Raw genomic sequence first — 19,694 nt, 5'->3', positions numbered from 1 at the left:
GCTCTGGGTTAGCGTTGAGATCTTGAGTCCCTCATTACCCTCCTGCTCCCTGTAAAGAACACTGAGAGACAGCTCGAACAGAGGGTCACAGTCGAAGGTTATGCTCCCATCCCGCCTTCTCAGCCACCACTCGATGACCACCTGCCCAGGCCGCGAATGGTCCTCGCCTCTAAAGCACAAGCACGCCCCAGTGCTCTTCTCTCGGGCCCTCTGCATTTGCACATAGTAGGGAGGAAGGCATTGTGTGTGATCTGCTTGGTCTTTGTAGGCATCCAGGCAGCTGCTTATCCGTATTAGTTCACTCTTCTCAACGCTCGAGAGCGCTTTCCTCGGTTTTCCAGCTCTTCAACTCAGCCTCCTTCAGTAAAAATTTGGCCTCAGAGTAGGGAATACACAAGAAGGAATATGCCTCTTCTGCTGCTGATCCCAGTTCACTCTGTTCTCTTTTCAGTCTAGCTTTCTAACACCAGGTTCATTTGTGGGCTCTGGGCTTTAACTTTGGGGCAGGCTGTGTCTGTCTGCTCCATAGATTCATAGCTATGTAAGATCATGGGAAATTGTCCCCGGAAAATGGAGACTGCAGACAGACTGCACAGCCACGGAGAGAGCAGTGGGCATCAGAACTTCCCAGCTGAGAAGAGCTTGTGCCATAGTCTCTCCTGCCACTGCAGGTGGAGTGGACATGGGTGCTCTGGTCCACCCCTCACTTACGCATTGTGGGCACCCAGCTGCCCAAGCCTCAGAGCCTTGTTTGTTGTGGGGTCCTTTTTGTGAGACTGGCATCGGTGGGGTCTGGTTTGTGCCATTAAACATTCCTCATTGTTGAGTGGGGCTTTGAATGATTTGCCTTTATAAGCTTCCAGCATTAACGTGGACAGACTGAGGGTCACACGGGAGTGTTTAAAACTCCCAGCTGCCCCATAAAACAGGAGCTCCTTGTTAAAGGAGCTGTGAGCAAAGGTGACTTCTTCACATGAGCTGACCACGCAGTCTCCCTTCAGCCTCATAAAACCACAACCGAGTTTAGGAGAGGAATATTTCAAATGACTCCCTGTGTTAACCTAATAAGCAGTAAACTAGGGACTTATAGTAGGAACTCCTGAGTATCCACAGAGCCTTTATTCTACATTTTGCAACCCAGGCCTCTAAGCCTGGCAGCCTCCAACGAGCTGCTTCAAAAAAGCCTGCAGTGGTGGCATGCCAGCTGTCACATGGGAAGCATTAAGGTGTATTAGTAGCTTCTGAAAGGAAATAGAAATGGGTAGGAGCTTGGGGTCAGAGGGGGTGTTGCCACAGTGTCAGTGGGGGAATTAATGTGAAGGCCCAGGAGGGCTCCCTTCTCCTGTACAGCAGGTTATAGAGAGAGTTGACTAATTGAAACATCCTTCCTGGCTTTTACCCACCTAGTTTACAGGTATTATGGGTGCCCATTGATGCCCAGAGTAGAAACCTAGGAGTGTCCTGTGCAGGTCAGTGTGCAACCCCAAGTATCATGGCATTGCTGAAAGCTTGGTTAGTAGCTCCCCGTGGAGCTCCACCTGCTTCTCTCTCTCTTCCAGCTAAGCCCTGCTGCAGGCCCCTGTCCCCTGCAATCACTGAAGTGACTCAGTCGGGCTTTCTCTTAAAGGAGTCAGAGCTACATGATGAAATGTCATCTTTGGTTCGCAGTGCTGTGCTGGTCTGTCGTGGAGGAAGCACTTCAAAGCCACAGCAGTGTTAAAGTCATGTTTGAATTTCTCCTTTGAGGACTCTAACCACTACTTCCTACTTCTGATTAATTGTTGTTAAGCTCTCTGCATGATTAGTGGCTGAGTAGATTAAGAACAGGCTTTTATTTGGTTTTGGTTTTGTGTTGTTTTATCCCCCAAATGAGTCAAGCTTTGGTAATGTTTATAATTGTTCTTGAAAGTAGAACATGTTCTAGAACACAAGATTGGAAGGCAGTTGTTAGAACTCTTGGATTTTTATGTGTGTTTCTTAGAGTTAGCTCCTTCTGCTTGGGCAAACAGTACTTTATCTTCTACATCAGAACAGTTTTATTCTCCTTCCAGGAGTTTACCCCAATGAAGGCCACCCCAAGAGTCCACTGAAGAGCATATAGGAAATATATAATTACATATCATGTAAGCTCTATACAGGCTTTCTGTTTTCCTAATGCTTCCCAAAACTATATTTGGATTCAAGGAATTAAGTAATGACACACTTACACCTAGTAGTTGTAATTATCCATACAGTTCACACCTCCCACTGTGAGTGGACCTGAGTCTAGTACCAGACTGATTGAGCCAAGAGGCATCGGGACCTACTTTGCAGTAAGCCCAGGATAGAGTTTAACCCTTTTGATTTGGTTTCATTCTTAGTGTAGAAAGCTCCATAGAGCTAACTAAAGGAAACTGTGAAGCTTTGGTTTCACTTTTTGGAGATGAAAAATATTTCTGAATTCTGCAGCAGACTAGCTTATGAAGAACATTCTGGTTTGTTGCTTTGCTTAGGACTAGTACAGGAAGCACCAGTGTGTCCTCCCATTAGATTCCCCCATCAGATCACCTGTCTACTCCTACAAGCAAAAGAGAGGGACATGGCACAGACTTCCACCTCTGGTTGCAGACCCTACAGGCTGGAGCCCGGATGCCCAAATAACCTATTCAGAAGAGTTTGGAGCTCACACTGGTGATCCCTAATGCTAGCTTAAGACTCAAGCCTACCTGTGGATAAGCATTGAACTGTGTCTCTAACAACTTCATACCCACTGTTCCATTCATTTCCCTGAAGACTGTGGAGGAGGTAGGATTTACCCTGCTTTATAGATAGTTCAAAACTCAGAAAAGGCGACTGGTTTGTAAGTGGCAGAATTAGACCTCCAGGAATCTATCTTCTGATTCCAAACCAAAGCTGCTGCACCCCTTGTTTATTCTTATCAGTCATACAATCACTGCAGATATTGCAGGGCCATCCTGATTCCCTATGGGAAAATCACCGCCCTTCCAGGGCCTCCATCTCCCCATTAAGGGGGATAAGTAAGGCAGGGCTGATCTTACCTTTCTCTCCCCTCAGACGAAGAGATACATGAGGCCAAAGGAGTGACAGGTTGGAAAGATTATTTGAAATGCACTTTGTAAACCTGGGCCATTTGTTACTTTCACAAATGTTAACATCTTTAGCTCATCAGATTTCTGAGCAGTTCCTTCTCAGTTTTATTGGAAGAAATGTGATGGAATTGGATTTTTAAAATAATATTTATAACAGCAATCTCTTACCATATTACCACATCAAACCCAAATCCTGGCCTGTCCCCAGACCACTGAATATTAATCCTACTCAAGTAGACAGTTTGTACTCAAGGCAATAAACCAGATCCTTGCTTGTTAAATCAGTCCAGATTCCCAAGTTGATATGTCTCATTTTTGGTGAAATCATTATTCTGTGGCTGTCCCCAGCCTGCTTCTTCACTCTCCCTGTTCCCCTTCTTCCACAGCTCAGGCTTGTGGTTGGTGCTGGGTTTAGTTGCACAAGTTCCTATTAGAACAAGGGTCTAAGCCCCGAAGCTCTCCTGCTTTGGGGGCCCCATGTGGCCTCCCTGATTAACCAGCTCCAGACATCAGGCCTTCCAGTGGCACTCCCTAGCTGTCCCCACATGGGTGCAGTCCTTTAGCTCCATGGGCCCCAAGTGGCCTGCAGGTGACATCAGCCAAACAGAGTATCCTAGGGACAAGCACTTCTTCACCAGAGGCCAGCCTGAGGAACTCACTGGTCCCTTTAGAGGCACTACGAAGATACCGGGCACTGTCGGAGAGCAGTTGGTGCAGTGCCAACTGCATGGGTTGGATGCCCAGCCTCTGTACCTAGAGTCTGACTTTTTCATTGATTTGGGTTCTTCCTATTTCTGAAGGCAACTGATGAGAAGTAAGAGTTAAAGGTTCAGAGGACTCTCATGTGGTTGTGCACTACAGTGGGGACAGTTTGGGATCCAGGATTTTAGATTTTTTTTTTTTTAAAGAAAGAGAGAGAGAATTTTTTATTTCTTTTTTTTTTTTTTTTTAGTTTTCGGTGGACACAACATCTTAGTATGTGGTGCTGAGGATCAAACCTGGGCCGCACACATGCCAGGCGAGTGCGCTACCGCTTGAGCCACATCCCCAGCCCAGGATTTTAGATTTTTAAAAAATGGACACGCGGGCTGGGGATGTGGCTCAAGCGGTAGCGCGCTCGCCTGGCATGCGTGCGGCCCGGGTTCGATCCTCAGCACCACATACCAACAAAGATGTTGTGTCCGCCGAGAACTAAAAAATAAATATTAAAATTCTCTCTCTCTCTCTCTCTCTCTCTCTCTCTCTCTCTACTCTCTCACTCTCTCTTTAAAAAAATAAAAATTAAAATTAAAAAAAAAAATGGACACGCAGGGAGCTGGGGTTGTGGCTCAGAGGTAGAGTGCTTACCTAGCATGCATAAGGCACTGGGTTCAATCCTCAGCACCACATAAAAACAAATAAAGATATTATGCCCACCTAAAACTAAAAAACAATTATTTTTTAAAAACATTGGATACGCAGGGTGAGGGTTGTAGCTCAGTGGTAGGGTGCGTGCCTAGCATGTGGAAGGCCCTGGGTTTCATCCCCAGCACTGCTATAACAAAAAAGATGTGTGCTGCCTGCTTGACAGCCTCTGAGAGGAAATCTGGCTGTGCTGGGTGACAGGGTCAGAGCCCCACGTGTTAGCATTCACTTTATTGCTCCTCAAAATTAGGGAGAACGGGTCAAAAAACTTTTCTCATATGAAGCCCTTCAAACCGAGCCTTCCAGATGGTGCTAGGTAATTGAGGCTTCCCTGCATCTGCCCTTCTGTATCCCTGCGTTCAGGTGAGTCATCTGCCCCCCAACAGCCCACGCCTCCTGCCTCAGACTCACCAAGTGTAACCCCCCTCTTCCTTTTGTTTCCTCAGCATTAATAATAAGCTACAGCAGCCCGAGGCAGCTGCCGGGGTGTTGGAATACGCCATGAAGCACTTTGGAGAGCTGGTGAGTGCCTCATTCCTTCTAGAAAAGCTAGAGGTAGAGAACTGGCAAGGGAGGCACTTGGCCAAGATGTTGAGAAAGTTACTTTCCGTTTTTTGTTCTTTCCCAATTTGTAACAGTATAACGCTGACTTGTCTGTATCTTAAAGACAATGGCCTTAGGGATTACATTCAAACCGAACATAAATGGTGAGGGTAGACTCTAATAAAAAATTGCTGATATTTATCAAGCTTAGTGTGTTACTCACCTTTTGCCAAGTGCTGTATGTACCTCATCTAATTTAGTCCTCAATGATGCAATGCAGTAGCTACTGTTCTTATCCATTTTCCAGAGGAAACCTTGATCCCAGTAGGCTAAGAACCTGTCTGAGCCAGGCACAGTGACACATATCTATAATCCCAGCTATTTGGGAAGCTGATGCAGGAGGATTGCAAGTTGGAGGCTAGTCTCAGCAGTTTAGTGAGACCCTCAGCAACTTAGGAAGACTCTGTCTCAAAATAAAAAAATAAAGGTCTGGAATGTTGCTCAGTAGTAAAGCATCCCTAGGTTCAATCCCCTGTACAAAAAAAAAAAAAAAAAAAAAGAATCTATCTGAGCTGACAGCACAAACAGATGGCAGAACCAAGACTTGAACCCTGGTAGTCTGGACTCAAAGCCTGGCATTTAACCTGAGTTATTATGTCCCTGTGGCAGATGACATATGTCTGACCCACAGTGACCATTCTGTATACATTCTGGAAGAAAATATGGACAATTCTCCAGGCAAAATGCATTCTGTAATTTATGCCCAATGTTGAAGGATTATTTTATTCCATTATTGCTTACATAGCTGCTTCTCTGTGCCGTCTTTGCCCTACCAATACTAAACCATTTTCATTACTCTTAAGGGTCTGGAGAGGGTCCTTTGATAATCCAAAAAATATGTAAAGCATAACTTAATGAACTTAGTATTGAATTCCTGGAAGGCTGAGATGCTCTGGGTCCACATATTGATGAGGAGTCCTTTATGAGTCATGTAGGTCATTTGTGATGGCTTGCCTTAATCAAGAGCCACAGATTAGAATTAAGAAAATGAGTACCTCATAGCATTTTTGCCTCCTAGAAGGACTAGTAACTGGACTAAGACTTTTAAGGAGATCTTTTTCATCTCCAGCATGTACTATCTGTAACTGGACTAAGTTAGCATCTCTCCAGATGATGAAAAAATAGGAAGAACTGTCTGGTCCATCTTTGCCACAGTGCTCCTTTGCAGAGGGAAGAAGCAGGCCCAGGGGCGTTTATTGTCTCCACTAGACTACACTGTGCTCTGCCCTGACATCCTTAGAGCTTGGATTCCAGTGAGTACTGATTGACACAAGGGCTCCACACACATCTGGTGTTCAGGTGATCTGCTAAGAGACAGTTTGTACCCTGGTTCAGAATGCCAAGCTTCAATGAAAGTTCCTGCATCTTCAGGTTCTTAAGGTGACCATTAGCTCCAGGATTACTGCTAAACCACGGTGGATTTTCTGTTATATTTAGGGAGCTGAATCACATTAAGCTTGACAATGGTTTGCTTTTTCTTGGCAGAGCCTGTGCTTTCTCAGCACAATTTACGTAACAGCAATCTCATTAGAATTTTGTGTGATTCATTGCTTAAACCTTATAGTTTCTGCAATTCGTTGCAATTCAAAATATCCTGCCCCCTACTTGACCTGCTCCATATGCTGCCCCTGCTCCTTTCTGCTGGTTCACCGGGTACATGCCACGCATTGCTCACTGGCTCCTGGTATAGAAATCCAGCACGGGAAGCTCCTGCTCATCTAAGGGCTTCTCATTTTACACTGTCTCTGTAAGTCACTCTTGTAGATTTTGTCTTTCATGTGTAGGCGTAATGGGCATGATCTAGGCAGTCTTAGCAAATGAAGCTTAGTTTACCTAAAATGGGCATGGAGCCACAAACACCCATTCTGGCAACCCCGCTGGCAGTGGGGGAAGGCTGGCTGTGGCAGCCCCAACAGCTGGTACAGGGACCGCAGGTAAGACATTCATGCTGCCAAAACTAAGTAGGGGAAAGAGGTAGAAAGAAGTTAACGGTCTGCAGAAGCAATCTCCTTATTTTGTTTTTTTATTTGTTCTTTTTAGATATACATGACAGTAGAATGCATTTTGGCATACATGGAAGTATAAATTCCCATTCTTGCAATCATACATGATGTGGAGTTTCACTGGTTGTGTAACTCATATGTGAGCATAGGAAAGTTATGTCTGATTTATTCTACTATGACTTTTTTTTTTTTTTTTTTGGTACCAGGAATTGAACCCAGGGACACTTAACCACTAAGTCACCCTTCAGCCCTTTTTTATGTTGAGACAGGGTCTCACTGAGTTGCTTAGGTCCTCGCTAAGTTGCTGAGGCTGGCTCTGACTTGCGATTCTCTTGCCTCAGCCTTCTGAGCTGCTGGAATTACAGGCGTATGCCACTGCACCTGGCTGTACCTCCTTATTGACATTCAGGAAAAAGAGGTTCTTTCAGGCAGCTCAGAAGAGCGGCTGTCAGCGTACATACTACACAAATAGTTTTATTTAGAAAGGGAGGAAGAGCCAGCTACCATGGTACGTGCCTATAATCCCAGCAATTTGGGAGGCTGAGGCAGGAGGATCGCAAGTTCCAGGACAGCCTCAGCAACTTAGTGAAGCCCTAAGCAATTTAGTGAGATCCTGTCTCAAAAGGAGGTAGGGCCAGGTGCCAAGGCACCCACCTGTATACCCAGCAGCTCGGGAGGCTGACAGGAGGATCCGAGTTCAAAGCCAGCCTCAGCAACTTAGTGAGGCACTTAGCAACTTATCGAGACCTTGTCTCTAAATAAAATATATAAAGGGGGCTGGGGATATGGGTTAGTGATAAGCATCCCTGGATTCAGTCCCTGGTACCAAAAAAAGGAGATAGGAAGGGGAAGGGGATAATGGGAGAAAACTAATGTAGGTCCTGCATCATGTCGTACAGATTCCATTGCAGAATCATATTGTTATAGAACTCCCTAGAGGGCCACTACCCTGGTCTGATGGAGAAATAGTCATTTATTGAGCTGATGAAGAAGCCAGAGGACAGACAGAGGTGGAAGGCAGAACGGAAGACACATAAGACCGTCTGGCCATGTGGCAAACCCTGGTCTCTAGTTTCAGGATTGCAGCACCCCTTACTCATGTGGGTGACACTCACCATTGGCGTGGCACACTCCATCTGCCAGCGTAATGGAATCACTTCCTTGGCTGCTGACACTAGTAAAGCTGCCAAGCGCTACACAGGAGGAACATTGGACGGGAGGTTGGAGAAGGCAAAGGTTTTCCAAAGAATTTTAAGTGGTAGTGTTCTATTGTATTTTAAATTATTATTTCCTGAAAGTTTAAATATGTATTAAGAATGCAGAGAATCCGGGACTTCTAAAAGGGAGTTGTTTGCCTCCAGCAAATAAGCAGATGTGTCCTGTTCTTCCTGGCTCATCAGGAAAGCAGCTTCCATCCCTGCCACGCAGCCCAGCATCAGTGTTCCGGCAGATTCTGGCCTTGGCACCTTTGCAGGAGCTCTGGTCAGGGACCTCACTGTTCCTGAATGATTTCCCCTGTCCTCGCATGTGTTTCCACATGCTGTGGTCTGGTGACCCCTGTGTCTGGGCAGGAAGTGCCAGGGGTGGAACAGGTGCTCTCAGATTGTCCCAGGGCCCAGGGTTGTTCCCCATCAGTGTGCCAAGCATCGGGCATTTCCATTCCACTAAACAACTTACCTCCAGGTGGGCAGAAGTTCTTTTCATTCCAAGTCCATGTGAGCTGTGAGAGGGAGGTTTGGGATCTAAACTGCCACTCCTTGTTCTCTGTGCCTCAAGCAACTCTCTATCTTAACCCGCAGGAGATCCAGGCCACCTGGTATGAGAAACTGCACGAGTGGGAGGATGCCCTTGTAGCCTATGATAAGAAGATGGACACCAACAAGGATGATCCCGAGCTCATGCTTGGCCGCATGCGCTGCCTCGAGGCCTTGGGCGAGTGGTGAGTTTCATGGGGATGGTGGCCTGATTGGCAGGCGGAGAGGCTGGTGATGAGTCTTCCCCCAGACAGTGGCAGAGTTCAGTCCCTAGTACTAAATAATAATAATAATAGTAATAATAAAGAAAGAAATAGTTAAAGCAAAATGATATGCTGCCATTTTTTAAAAATATTTTTAGTTTTAGATGGACACAATATTTTATTTATTTAATTCTATATGAGGGCTGGGGATGTGGCTCAACCAGTAGCGCGCTCGCCTGGCGTGCGTGAGGCCCAGGTTTGATCCTCAGCACCACATACAAACAAGATGTTGTGTCTGCTGAAAACTAAAAAATAAATATTAAAAAAAATAAAATAAAATTCTATATGGTACTGAGGATTGAACCCAGTGCCTCATGCGTACAAGGCAAACGTTCTACCACTGAGCCCCAGCCCCACATGCTGTCATTTTTAATAGCTCAGTTGTGGTTTTAAATGACTGAAACAAAATGCTGTGCTGCTGTAATGCCAGATTCATGGGACCCCACTAGACCTCCAGGAGCCGAATCCAATGCAATCACACAAGAGTCTTTATTGCAAGCTCGAGCCTGGACTCACAACCGTCCCAGGGAATGAGTCCCGGTCCTTTGTTCAGTGAAATTTTATAGGTTTTGGGGGATACTCTATGTGTCACAACATCACACAGCAAATCATTCCATACCACGGGAAAATCAAACACCATTCTTAACATTGATTAGCAAGCACATTCACTGGCGGGAACAAATTGGGTAAGGATGATTGGTTAGTACAAGAGAGGGATTCCTTTGACCTGATTGGTTTAATCCGTGAGGGGTGTACGGATTAAACCATAAACTACATGGTTTCCCAACATGTTATCAACCACCATAAACTACTGGGGGGTCATCTGGCATCCCAGGTATTTTCCCTGTCTCATGCTGATTGGTGGTTGCTAGGTAGTTGCAATGGGTCCTCACCTAACCTAACTGAGTCAGGGACACCTGGCACTGCAGGTCTCTCCTGTTATTTGCAGACAAACAACTCAGCAGGGTGGGTATGTGCCTAGAAAGGCTCTGTGGGTTTTTCCAAGGACAAGGGTCACGCCCCCCTTCCTTAGGATAGGCCATGAGGTAGAAGCTGCTGTTATTTATTTATATTCAAAAAGGGAGTCACATCAGTTTCTCATTGCTTCCCTAGTAGCAGGTTGTACCCACTGTCTCTTGAATGTGACACTGAGTGTGCCCACTTGTTCATTCAACCCACCATTAGTGAGTGCTCATTCATCACCAGTGTCTGCCTTGAGGACACAACAGGACCAAATCAGAGTCCTGCCTTCTAAGAGCTCACAGGGCAGGCAAAAGGGCGCTTGTAATGTATGAGGCTCGTTGGCCCTGCTGGAGTTGGGGCTTAAACCCAGGAGCTACTGGAAAGCTGCTCCTGTGTTTGGAGAGCATCATCATCAGGCTTCCATTATAAAAAGAGCAAATTAGAGAGTAGCCTGAAGGGAGGCCTGAGAGGAGAGAGCTACACCAGCTAAGAGAGCATCTGGGGAAGAGGTGAGGACAGTGGAGGTGAGTCACAGAGATGTAGTGTGGCCGGCCACACAGAGGAAAACAGTAACTACTCCAGATCTGATTAACAGTGGCCTCCTGATTCCATTTTAAGTGCTCTGAAACATTGCTACTCCATTTTGACATTTATTCCTTGACTGTATTATGAACTGATTAGGGAAGACAGAGGAAGGTCAGAGAGACCTTCATGATGCCTGTTTCTTAAAATATTTGCTATGCTAAGGAGTCATATTTTGGCATCCTGAACCCCCATCATAAGCACATACATTAACAATAATAGTGTATCTGTTATTATTTGTGCCTTGCTTTTATTACTTACCAATTCTTGGCCACTGTTCCAAAATGGAGCTACTACCTCATTTCTGATGGCTTCATAATATTCCATCATGTGGCTAAATCTAGTCTATTTAATATAGGCAAATTTTTATTTGTTTAGAAATTTGATACCTTGAAAAGTTTTTTAAATACTGTGAGCAAAATCAAAGTAAGGCTTCTAAAGGAGTGGTCTTTTCTGTACATAATTATACATATTATTTTGGTAACTTCATTATTGATTTTATTTCTCAATAGAAAGTTATTACTAATTCCCAAGATAGAAGGTGTTGTCATGTTTTGCATAAAATTTCAAAATAAATTTCAAAAATAAAAATTTCAGGGTTGGGGATGTGGCTCAAGCGGTAGCACACTCGCCTTGGCATGTGTGCGGCCCAGGATCGATCTTCAGCACCACATACAAAAAAAGATGTTGTGTCCGCCGAAAACTAAAAATATAAATATTAAAATTCTCTCTCTCTCTCTCTCAAATAAATTAATTAATTAATTAAATAAAATAAAAATTTCATATCTGGGTCTGAGGTTGTGGCTCAGTGGTAGAGCACTTGCCTAGCACGTGTGAGGCACTGGTTTCCATCCTGAGCACCATATAAAAAAATAAATAAATACAATAAAGGTATTATCCATCTACAACTTAAAAATTTTTTTCTAAAAATTTCATATCAGTGAATTTAGCCTTGGGCATTGAATCACATATAGATAGGTAAGTAGGTCGATAATATTGTAAAATTATCTCAACTCAGCTTAATTGTCTAATTTAATCATTATTAGGAAGATTCAAAAGTATCATTATTTATTTTCATAAATCAATATTCCATATTCATTCCCTTCAATAAACAGTGTACACTGGTGAAGCCCTATCAAATGAGCTTCACCAGTGTACACTGTTTACTATTTGCTGAAATCAATGGGTTTCTAAAGTCATGCTGTCCACTGTGGCAGCCATTAGCCACATGTCATTATTTTAAGTTAAATAAAAATTAAAATGCAGCTCCTCAGTTGCACTGGCCATATTTCAGGTGTTCAGTGCTACCTCTGGCTAGTGTATGGTTCTGGGAGACAGGGACACAGGACACTTCCATCATCACAGAAAGCTTTCTGGACAGCACTGATCTGACCAAAAGACAGGTGTAGCCACTTGGTGCCAAAAACACTTTCTCCTATTTTCAAATCTGCATCACAGTCATATCTTGTTAAAAGAAGGATAAAGCAAGATGTAAGTATTCTTAAAACCCAGTTCTAATCAATTCCTGGTATGCCATAGTGTCTCCCTGTGACCTTTGGATTGACGTAAGTCTCACAGCCTGGTTTGCAGTCTTTCAGATTGTGGCTTCAGCTCAACCAGTTGCTCAGTGGACTCCATCTCATATCCAAGCTCAGGCTAAATCATTCACTCTCTTCCCTACCCTGCACCTATTTGTTCTTTTCCCTGGGTTGCTCTCCTCTTTTTCTTCTCCTTTTCCTTCCTTTTGGAGTCCTCTCCACAGTTTCTTCCTCCTGGAAACCTTTCTGAACCCTTTCTTCCACTCCCACTCCCTTTTGGAATTGGAGATGACCTGTCCCTTGCTAGACTAGGAAGAGATCACTTGGATGCATGGAAAGGATAAGATGTGATCTGTCAGTCCCCTTGTGTGTGGTTGAGGAAACGGAGGCTGACAGGAGGGAGAGACCTCGCCAGAGGTGTTCCAAGAGCACAGTGACACAGGTCTCCTGACGTCGCAGTTCTCAGTCCCGCATGCTTCTGCTCTCTTGGGCACTTTCCAATTTTCTAATTACCTATAAAGTGTAAGTGGCTGGTGATGCTGACCAAGGGATTTACAAATGTGGGAGATGGAGAGAGATTTAAAAAGAGGTGAAAGAAGCAGAATCCTTTCCCTGACCACGTGCAGATTTCAGATGTAGTTTGTCCAGTCGATTCTGTTTAGAGTGCAATTTCTAAATTTCTTTTGCTTTGAGCATATGTCCCGACCCTGCCTGAAGCAGGGTTCACTGGAAGTGGCAGCAGGAATGATCCAGAGTGGACCAGTGAGTTAAGACTTCCTGTGCTCATCTGCCTCCAGGAGACCCCCTGGCCCTGTGACCCCTGCAGTGCCAATGCAACCAAGATGAACCAAGTGAACCCCCTCCTCACGCTATTTAGATACAGCCTCTGGGTCTTTGAAAACAGATTCCTCTGGATTGAGATCCCTGGCTGCCGCCTCAAACAGGAGTTGCAAATGAAAGAACTTGCCAAGCTTCTGCCACCGCTCTAGGTGGGAAAGTCAGAGTCTTGGAAGGCGGCCCTGTGCTCTGTCCTCCCTGGTATGCAGCACGAGGGTCAGAACACCTATCCTAATTATTGCTCCACAATCTCATATTGTTGGTTTATTTGTTCCCCTCCCCACCCACCCTGGAGAGTTAGGGCTCAGTACATTCTGCATTCTCTTTTGTATCAAATGTTTGTGGGAGAAAGGGCCCTACATCGGTGTCTTCCTATATAAATGTCCAATGTGGGCTCTGATAGCTGCTCTCAGCCACATAGTGAAGGTAGCACCTATGATGCTGTCAGGAAGCTGCCCTTGCCCAGCTCTCTGGTGTGTCCCTTGGGGTAACAGCATGGACTTTGATCACTGAGCTTGCTTCCTACCTCTTCATGAGAAGAAAAGCTAGATCCCTAGACCCGTGTCACAGAAACCAGTGGCCCTGACAGAGAGTAAAGGAAGCCTAACTTGCCCGTGTCCACCAGCCATAACCATTTGAATTTTAGACTTGGAAGTACCATTGAGATATAGAGCTTCCTCTTCTACCTCCATGAGACCCCAGGGATCTCCAGGCAGGTCCCAAAACAGACTGAACAAGTGAGCCGCTCCTCTCCTCTGAGCCAGTTGTTCTCAAACTGTGGCCTCTTGACCAGCAACTCAGCATCACAGAAAAGCTTTTTAGAAATGCACACCTGTAATACCACTTACCCAGGAGGCTGAGGCAGGGTGCTGGTAAATTCAAGGCCAGTCTAGGCAACTTAGCCAGACCCTATCTCAAAATAAAATAAAAGAGGCTAAGGGTGAGGCTCAAAGTGAGGGAGTACTTGTGTGGTGAACACAAGCCCTGGGTTCCATCCCCAGTACAGGAAAGAATGAAGGAAGTTCCTGTACTGGAAAGGGTTTTCACTTTTGTTCTGTATTGGGGTCTCTTAAGCACCATTTGTATCTTAATCTTAGAATCTTTACCCACACTCTTAGTAATTGTGAAAAATTCTGAGAGTAGGCAGTATCTAGATTTCTGGTAAACATGATCATCCCAGATCATTTCTTCTATACAGATTTTTTTCATTTGGGCTTCATCTCAGACTGAAACCATTTGTATAATGCTTTTAAGAGCCAGTTCTCCCTATAGCTTTAGCCCAAAATGAATATCCAGATGTGTCTCTTCAGATTGCTTTCTCTGAAGGCCTGCCAAAGGGAAAGAGCCCAGAGTTCACTGGCAAAGGAGAGGTTATTTAATATTTATGAAAGGGCCAGATGTTCAGGACATTTCACATCACAGACTTAGTACAGTCCCTATCCCTGATAAACTTACTCTCAAATTATGAGCACCAGGCCTTAGAAACCACAAAGAGCTATTCACTTCTCTATTATAGGGCCTAGTAGAATGTAGTTTCTATTGAAATGCTCCCAGCTCAAGGCTGGCCCCTCTTACTCCAGGTCCCTGTGGCCCCAGCTAATCCTCCGGGCTGGAGAGGAAGATTGGCGGGTTGTGGAGCAGTTTCAGTCACCCTGATGATGTGCTTCTTTTCCTTCAGGGGGCAGCTCCATCAGCAGTGCTGTGAAAAGTGGACTCTGGTTAATGATGAGACTCAAGCCAAGATGGCCCGGATGGCTGCTGCAGCTGCGTGGGGTTTAGGTGAGGCTTCCCCCCCAGGCCCCAGGCAAGGTGGGGAAAGGAAGCCAAGGTGCTATGGCTGCAGGTCTATGCAAGTGTTAGAGCAGTCTAAATTCTCTTGCTTCTGCATCCTCACTCTGTCCTTTCCATCTGGTGATTTTTACTCACTTTGGAGACCTGGGTAAAAACAGATCCTCGTGAGAGGTTGAGGAAAGTAAGTTAGTAAGCATCAGAACTGAGAAGCTGCAGGTGAGAAAACCATGCTTTGCATAGTCGCAGAACACTTCGGGCGCCAGTGTGCGAGGGTTTCCCCGCTCATTGAGAGCTTCTGCAGCAGAACCAGCCAGGTGTCCTGTAACCCAGTTCAGTTCTGACACGGTGTACATACACATAGCATCGGATCCTGCAGGTTAAGGACTCAGCCCCACTTCAAATGCCAGTCTCAGGTGCCCAGCTGTGGCTTGTGCGTCTAACTGACCTAATGTAAAGCAGAGTTCCCTCAGTCTTCTCCCCAGGTGCCTCACAGGACTCTGGGAAAGTCTTTGCTCTTCCCAAGGAGCTGCATGCACTGCTGCCCTCTAGCACACAGATGTGTTCACCAGCCCTTTGGGTCTCATTCTGCAATTGACTCCTGTTGCTCAGGAAATTCCAGGGTTTATGAAGCTCTGTGCTGAGAGACAGGGACAGAGGCCAAATACATTTCTTCTTATACCACAGTGGGATTTTGTTTTGTCTTCAACAAAATACTGGTTTGTTTTTCTCTCTTAGAAGTGAAATCTACAGGTAGGCATTCCCAGACTGGCATTTGAGCTCTGTCATCAACAGCCCTTTTCTGTATTTCTGCATTGCATGCTCTGCTACCTCATGGTCCAGTATGGCTGTTAGAGCACCACCCAAGATGTCTTTGCCCCAGACAGGAATAAAGGGAGAAGGCGTTTGTTTATCTCTTGTTTTTTTTTTTTTTGTTTGTTTGTTTGTTTTTGTTTTTTGCCATTTATTCTAGAACTTTCCCAATATATATAGACATGGAGAGAAGGGTATAATGTTTGCCCTTTACCTTCTGCAACAATTACAAATATTTTGACTATTTTGTTTTCTTTGTTCTCCCTGCTACCTGACACTTGCCCACCTTATCCCTTCTCCTGAAGTATTATAATCCAGAAACCTCCTTTTAATTCCTACAGTTGTGTAGCTTCCTGATGCCAGGCCCCATCTGAGACAGTGCATGTTCCAGAGATGTTCTTGATGAGAAGGGAAAGTTTCCATAGAATGTGCCAGATGAAAGCTTGGAGTCTAGAGGCAGGTGACACATCCTCCACCTCCACTCTATCCTTCTTGAGTCACAGAGCTTATATTCTTTCCTGTCATGGGCTCTTGGCTGGATTGGAACATCTTTCAAAAACAAATTGCTTCCTGAGGAGTCATCCTTTGCTATTTGCATCTGCCCAGAGGCATCCAGAATGGACAAGCCTTGTAAAATGGGTAGCCCTGCAGCCTGAAGCTAATGAGGCTCCCTCTTTTCTGCAGATGGTCTTGGCAGTCCTGGACTTCATGAGAGCTCACCACCCCCCAGGGGAAGTGAATGCCTGGGCTTGGAGGCTGCCATCTCCCCAGTCTGACTTGACACAGACCACTACACTATGACCCTTTCTGTTAGAACAGCCTCTTAAAATATTTACCTCCTCCCTCCTGAGGCAAAGATACTGCCAGAGTGAAATGGGCAAACTATTTGTCTAGTCCTGTCCCCTATCTTTATAATGGCCATTTTCAGTTACTTAGAGAAAAATATAATTTCCCAGTGTAGCATTGCCCTGCAAGGGGCATCACTAGTAGGGAAGGAAGCAATTTCATCTTGCCCAGAGAGCCTGCCAGAGTTCTCAGGTTAATGAGGTGCAGCCCACACACTTTCTCTGTCTTTCAGGAGTTCCCTGGGGCAGTAGTGGAATCCGGTTTTAAGACAGATGTAGCTGTGTTAAATCAACCTGCACAGCATATAGAGGGCCTCTGTAGGATTTGGGTGCATCGGGCTCAAGTTCATTTGGTTTTTTTTGCACCCCAAGCAAAAGGAAAGTAGGATGGCAAGGTTTATTTGAGACACCGCTTTTAGCCCAGCCTGCTAACCACCCTGATGCTTTCTTATGTGTGCACTAGGTCAGTGGGACAGCATGGAAGAGTACACCTGCATGATACCTCGGGACACCCATGATGGGGCGTTTTATAGAGCTGTGCTGGCACTCCATCAGGACCTCTTCTCCTTGGCACAACAGGTGAAAATCTACACGTCCTCACACCTTCCAGCAGAGCAAAGGCTATCCCACAGTACTCTTGGGCACAGGCACCAGTATAAACAGACTCATGTACTTTAGCTCGAGAGCACGCTTGTCTCTGGGTCATAATGCACAGAGTTTACTGAGAAGATGCCAGCACATCAGCTGGGGCTTTTGTCTGTTCTGCCGTGGCTTTGGGAGTTAGCTTCTTGGATCATTGATGCACCTTTTTATCAACTAGACTTAGCACTCCTTATAGTAGAGAGAAGGTGTTTCACCAAAGGAAGAATCAGAGAGCCAGCAATCTCCATAGTAGCAGAGGCCGTCACGAGAGTCTTCTGGCCATGCAGGGTGGTGCTCCTTGAATGCCTTCCAGGGAAGCAATCATATCTGCCCTGTGAGGCTCCAGACTTTCTTATACAAGATGCTCAGGTATCTGAGTACTTCAGGGACAGGGATGCCATTTAGCCCTACACATTCAAAAAGGTAATAGCTCCACAGGAGGTTTTAATTGGCAGCACAGGAAATTTCAAACTGCAGTCCTGTGGCATCCCCAGGCTGATGTGTGTGACAGGAGTCCAGACTTAGGTCTTCTAAGAGGCCGCATTCCCTGGAGGGAATGAGGACGGGAAGTTTGAAGCCAGAGGTGACCAGCTGGAGCTGGGCAGTGTGCTGAGTGGTTCACAGGCATGCCCCGCAAGGGAAGATGAAAGAAGCCAGGTCCCAGACGTCCTCATGCGATGCAAGAACACAGCGATTCTGCTTCACAGTACATCTGCCATCGCCCTCACTGCCCAAGACTTGAATGTTTCCTTAGAGTTTAAGGTTTGGGACACCATGCATTTCTACCCTCTAAGCCATTCAGATCTAGGAAGAGGTCACTTCCCTTCTCTGGTAAATTGTTATCTTCATGACTAACATTTAAGGAAGTTGCAGCTAGCTGGAAAGTCCTAAAAGAATTATAAGTGCCCAAGTCGAGAGCCCAGTGCCAGTGTTCTTTGTTTTTTTCCTAGTGCATTGACAAGGCCCGGGACCTGCTGGATGCTGAGCTAACTGCCATGGCAGGAGAGAGTTATAGTCGGGCCTATGGGGTGAGTGGTGGACACTCCACGCTTTGTCATTTTGGAAGCTTATCTAAGCTCTGTTTTCAGAGTGAACTAGTAAAGATGTCACAGGCTACTGGGAACAAGCTTGTATGCCCTGGTCGGCGGAAACCCAGATGCCAGGGCTGTTACGTTAACCCCAACTCTGGATTGCTCCTTCAGTAATTAGGTTGGAATGTGCTTTGCTTTCATCAGGCCATGGTTTCTTGCCACATGCTCTCTGAGCTGGAGGAGGTTATCCAGTACAAACTTGTCCCTGAGCGACGAGAGATCATCCGCCAGATCTGGTGGGAGAGACTGCAGGTGAGCCTGGAGATGCCCCAGTTCACCCTCCTGCCCCACTGAGGGCTCTTGGGGGCCCTTGTGCCCCACACCTCCTGTGCTCACTCCATGAGTTTTCCTGCCTCCTATGCTGAGCAGAGCACTCAAGGCTCTTCACCTAAATGTCAGCTGTGGGAGAATGACCAGTTTTCCAGCCTCCTCCAACTTCTCTAGGAATCAAAGAAAACATCCTTAATAAGTGACACTCTGAGCAACCAGCTGGGAATCAGAACCTCAAAATCAATGGTTCTTAACCTTTGCTGCACAGTGTGATCACTAGGAGAGCTTTTAAAAATCCTGATGCCAAGCCCATGAAGTCACCATTTCTGGGTGTCTTTAGCTCCCAGATGGCCCCCTGCAGCCAAAGCTGAGAATCAGTATCTAAACACATGTACTGGCCCCCAGCATCTGGCAGCTTTTTTTTTTTTTCCTTGTTTTATTTAATTGGGGACAGAACTCATGGACACTCGACCACTGAGCTCCCACTTAAACCCTTTTTAAAAATTTTGTTTTGAGGCAGGGTCTCTCTGAGCTACTAAGGTCATCCTCCAACTTGTGCTCTTCCTGCCTCAACCTCCCATGTAGCTGGGATTATAAGTGTGCAGCCTCATGCCAGGCCCCATCCCTCTGTTTAAACAGATTGTCCAGTGTGTTCCTTCACTATCTCCTGCCAAGTTACAGTCAACCTAGCCTCTTGATCAGACTTTTCTACTAGTTTCCCCTTGTAGAAGAATTTTTCCAAGGACTGTCTTAGAGTTTTAGTGCAGCATTCTGGTCATTGTAGCCTGAGGAACTGTCGACTCCAGACCTGGAAGTCTGCAGTCTCAAGTACCCTTGGAAAAAATAGCAGTCCTCCTCCTCCTTGAGTAGGTAGGAAGGGAGAGAGTGGGCTTGGCAGGGTAACTCAGTGGTAGAGTGCTTGTCTGGCTTGTATGAGGCCTTGGGTTCTGTTCCCCAGCACCAGAGAGAGAGAGAGAGAGAGAGAGAGAAAGAATGACAACACAAAGTACCTTTACTGCTCTAGAAACTGTCAGTCCCCTGCTTCTCATATTCAGCACCCCCACCCCCAATAGGTGGTTTCCTCTTGACCAGATCCACACCTAGTTCCAAATGCTCTCTCCAGACCAGTCAAGGTTTGTGCTTCCAAGCTTTTCAGTAGGCTATGACAAGCCTTTTGACTCAAAGCCACATTCCTGCCTAGGAAGCTCA

At 45.7% G+C, this 19,694-nt stretch overlaps 1 protein-coding gene across 2 annotated transcripts in view; it reads left to right on the top strand.

Annotated features, from left to right (window-relative positions):
• The window catches only part of Mtor (mechanistic target of rapamycin kinase), a 119,411-nt gene that overhangs the window by 69,634 nt on the left and 30,083 nt on the right, over window positions 1–19,694 (top strand). For both annotated transcript variants that reach the window (XM_026397962.2, XM_026397961.2), the window contains exons 29-34: window positions 4,940–5,015; window positions 8,899–9,038; window positions 14,715–14,815; window positions 16,946–17,061; window positions 18,075–18,152; window positions 18,360–18,467. In XM_026397962.2, the coding sequence (XP_026253747.1) occupies window positions 4,940–5,015; window positions 8,899–9,038; window positions 14,715–14,815; window positions 16,946–17,061; window positions 18,075–18,152; window positions 18,360–18,467 (619 nt within the window). The remainder of the gene's footprint in view (window positions 1–4,939; window positions 5,016–8,898; window positions 9,039–14,714; window positions 14,816–16,945; window positions 17,062–18,074; window positions 18,153–18,359; window positions 18,468–19,694) is intronic.

Source organism: Urocitellus parryii, chromosome 11, assembly GCF_045843805.1.
Source record: "Urocitellus parryii isolate mUroPar1 chromosome 11, mUroPar1.hap1, whole genome shotgun sequence".
Lineage (NCBI taxonomy): Eukaryota > Metazoa > Chordata > Mammalia > Rodentia > Sciuridae > Urocitellus > Urocitellus parryii.
Note: the sequence above shows the minus strand (reverse complement) of the source record. Positions and strands in the feature narration are given on the sequence as shown.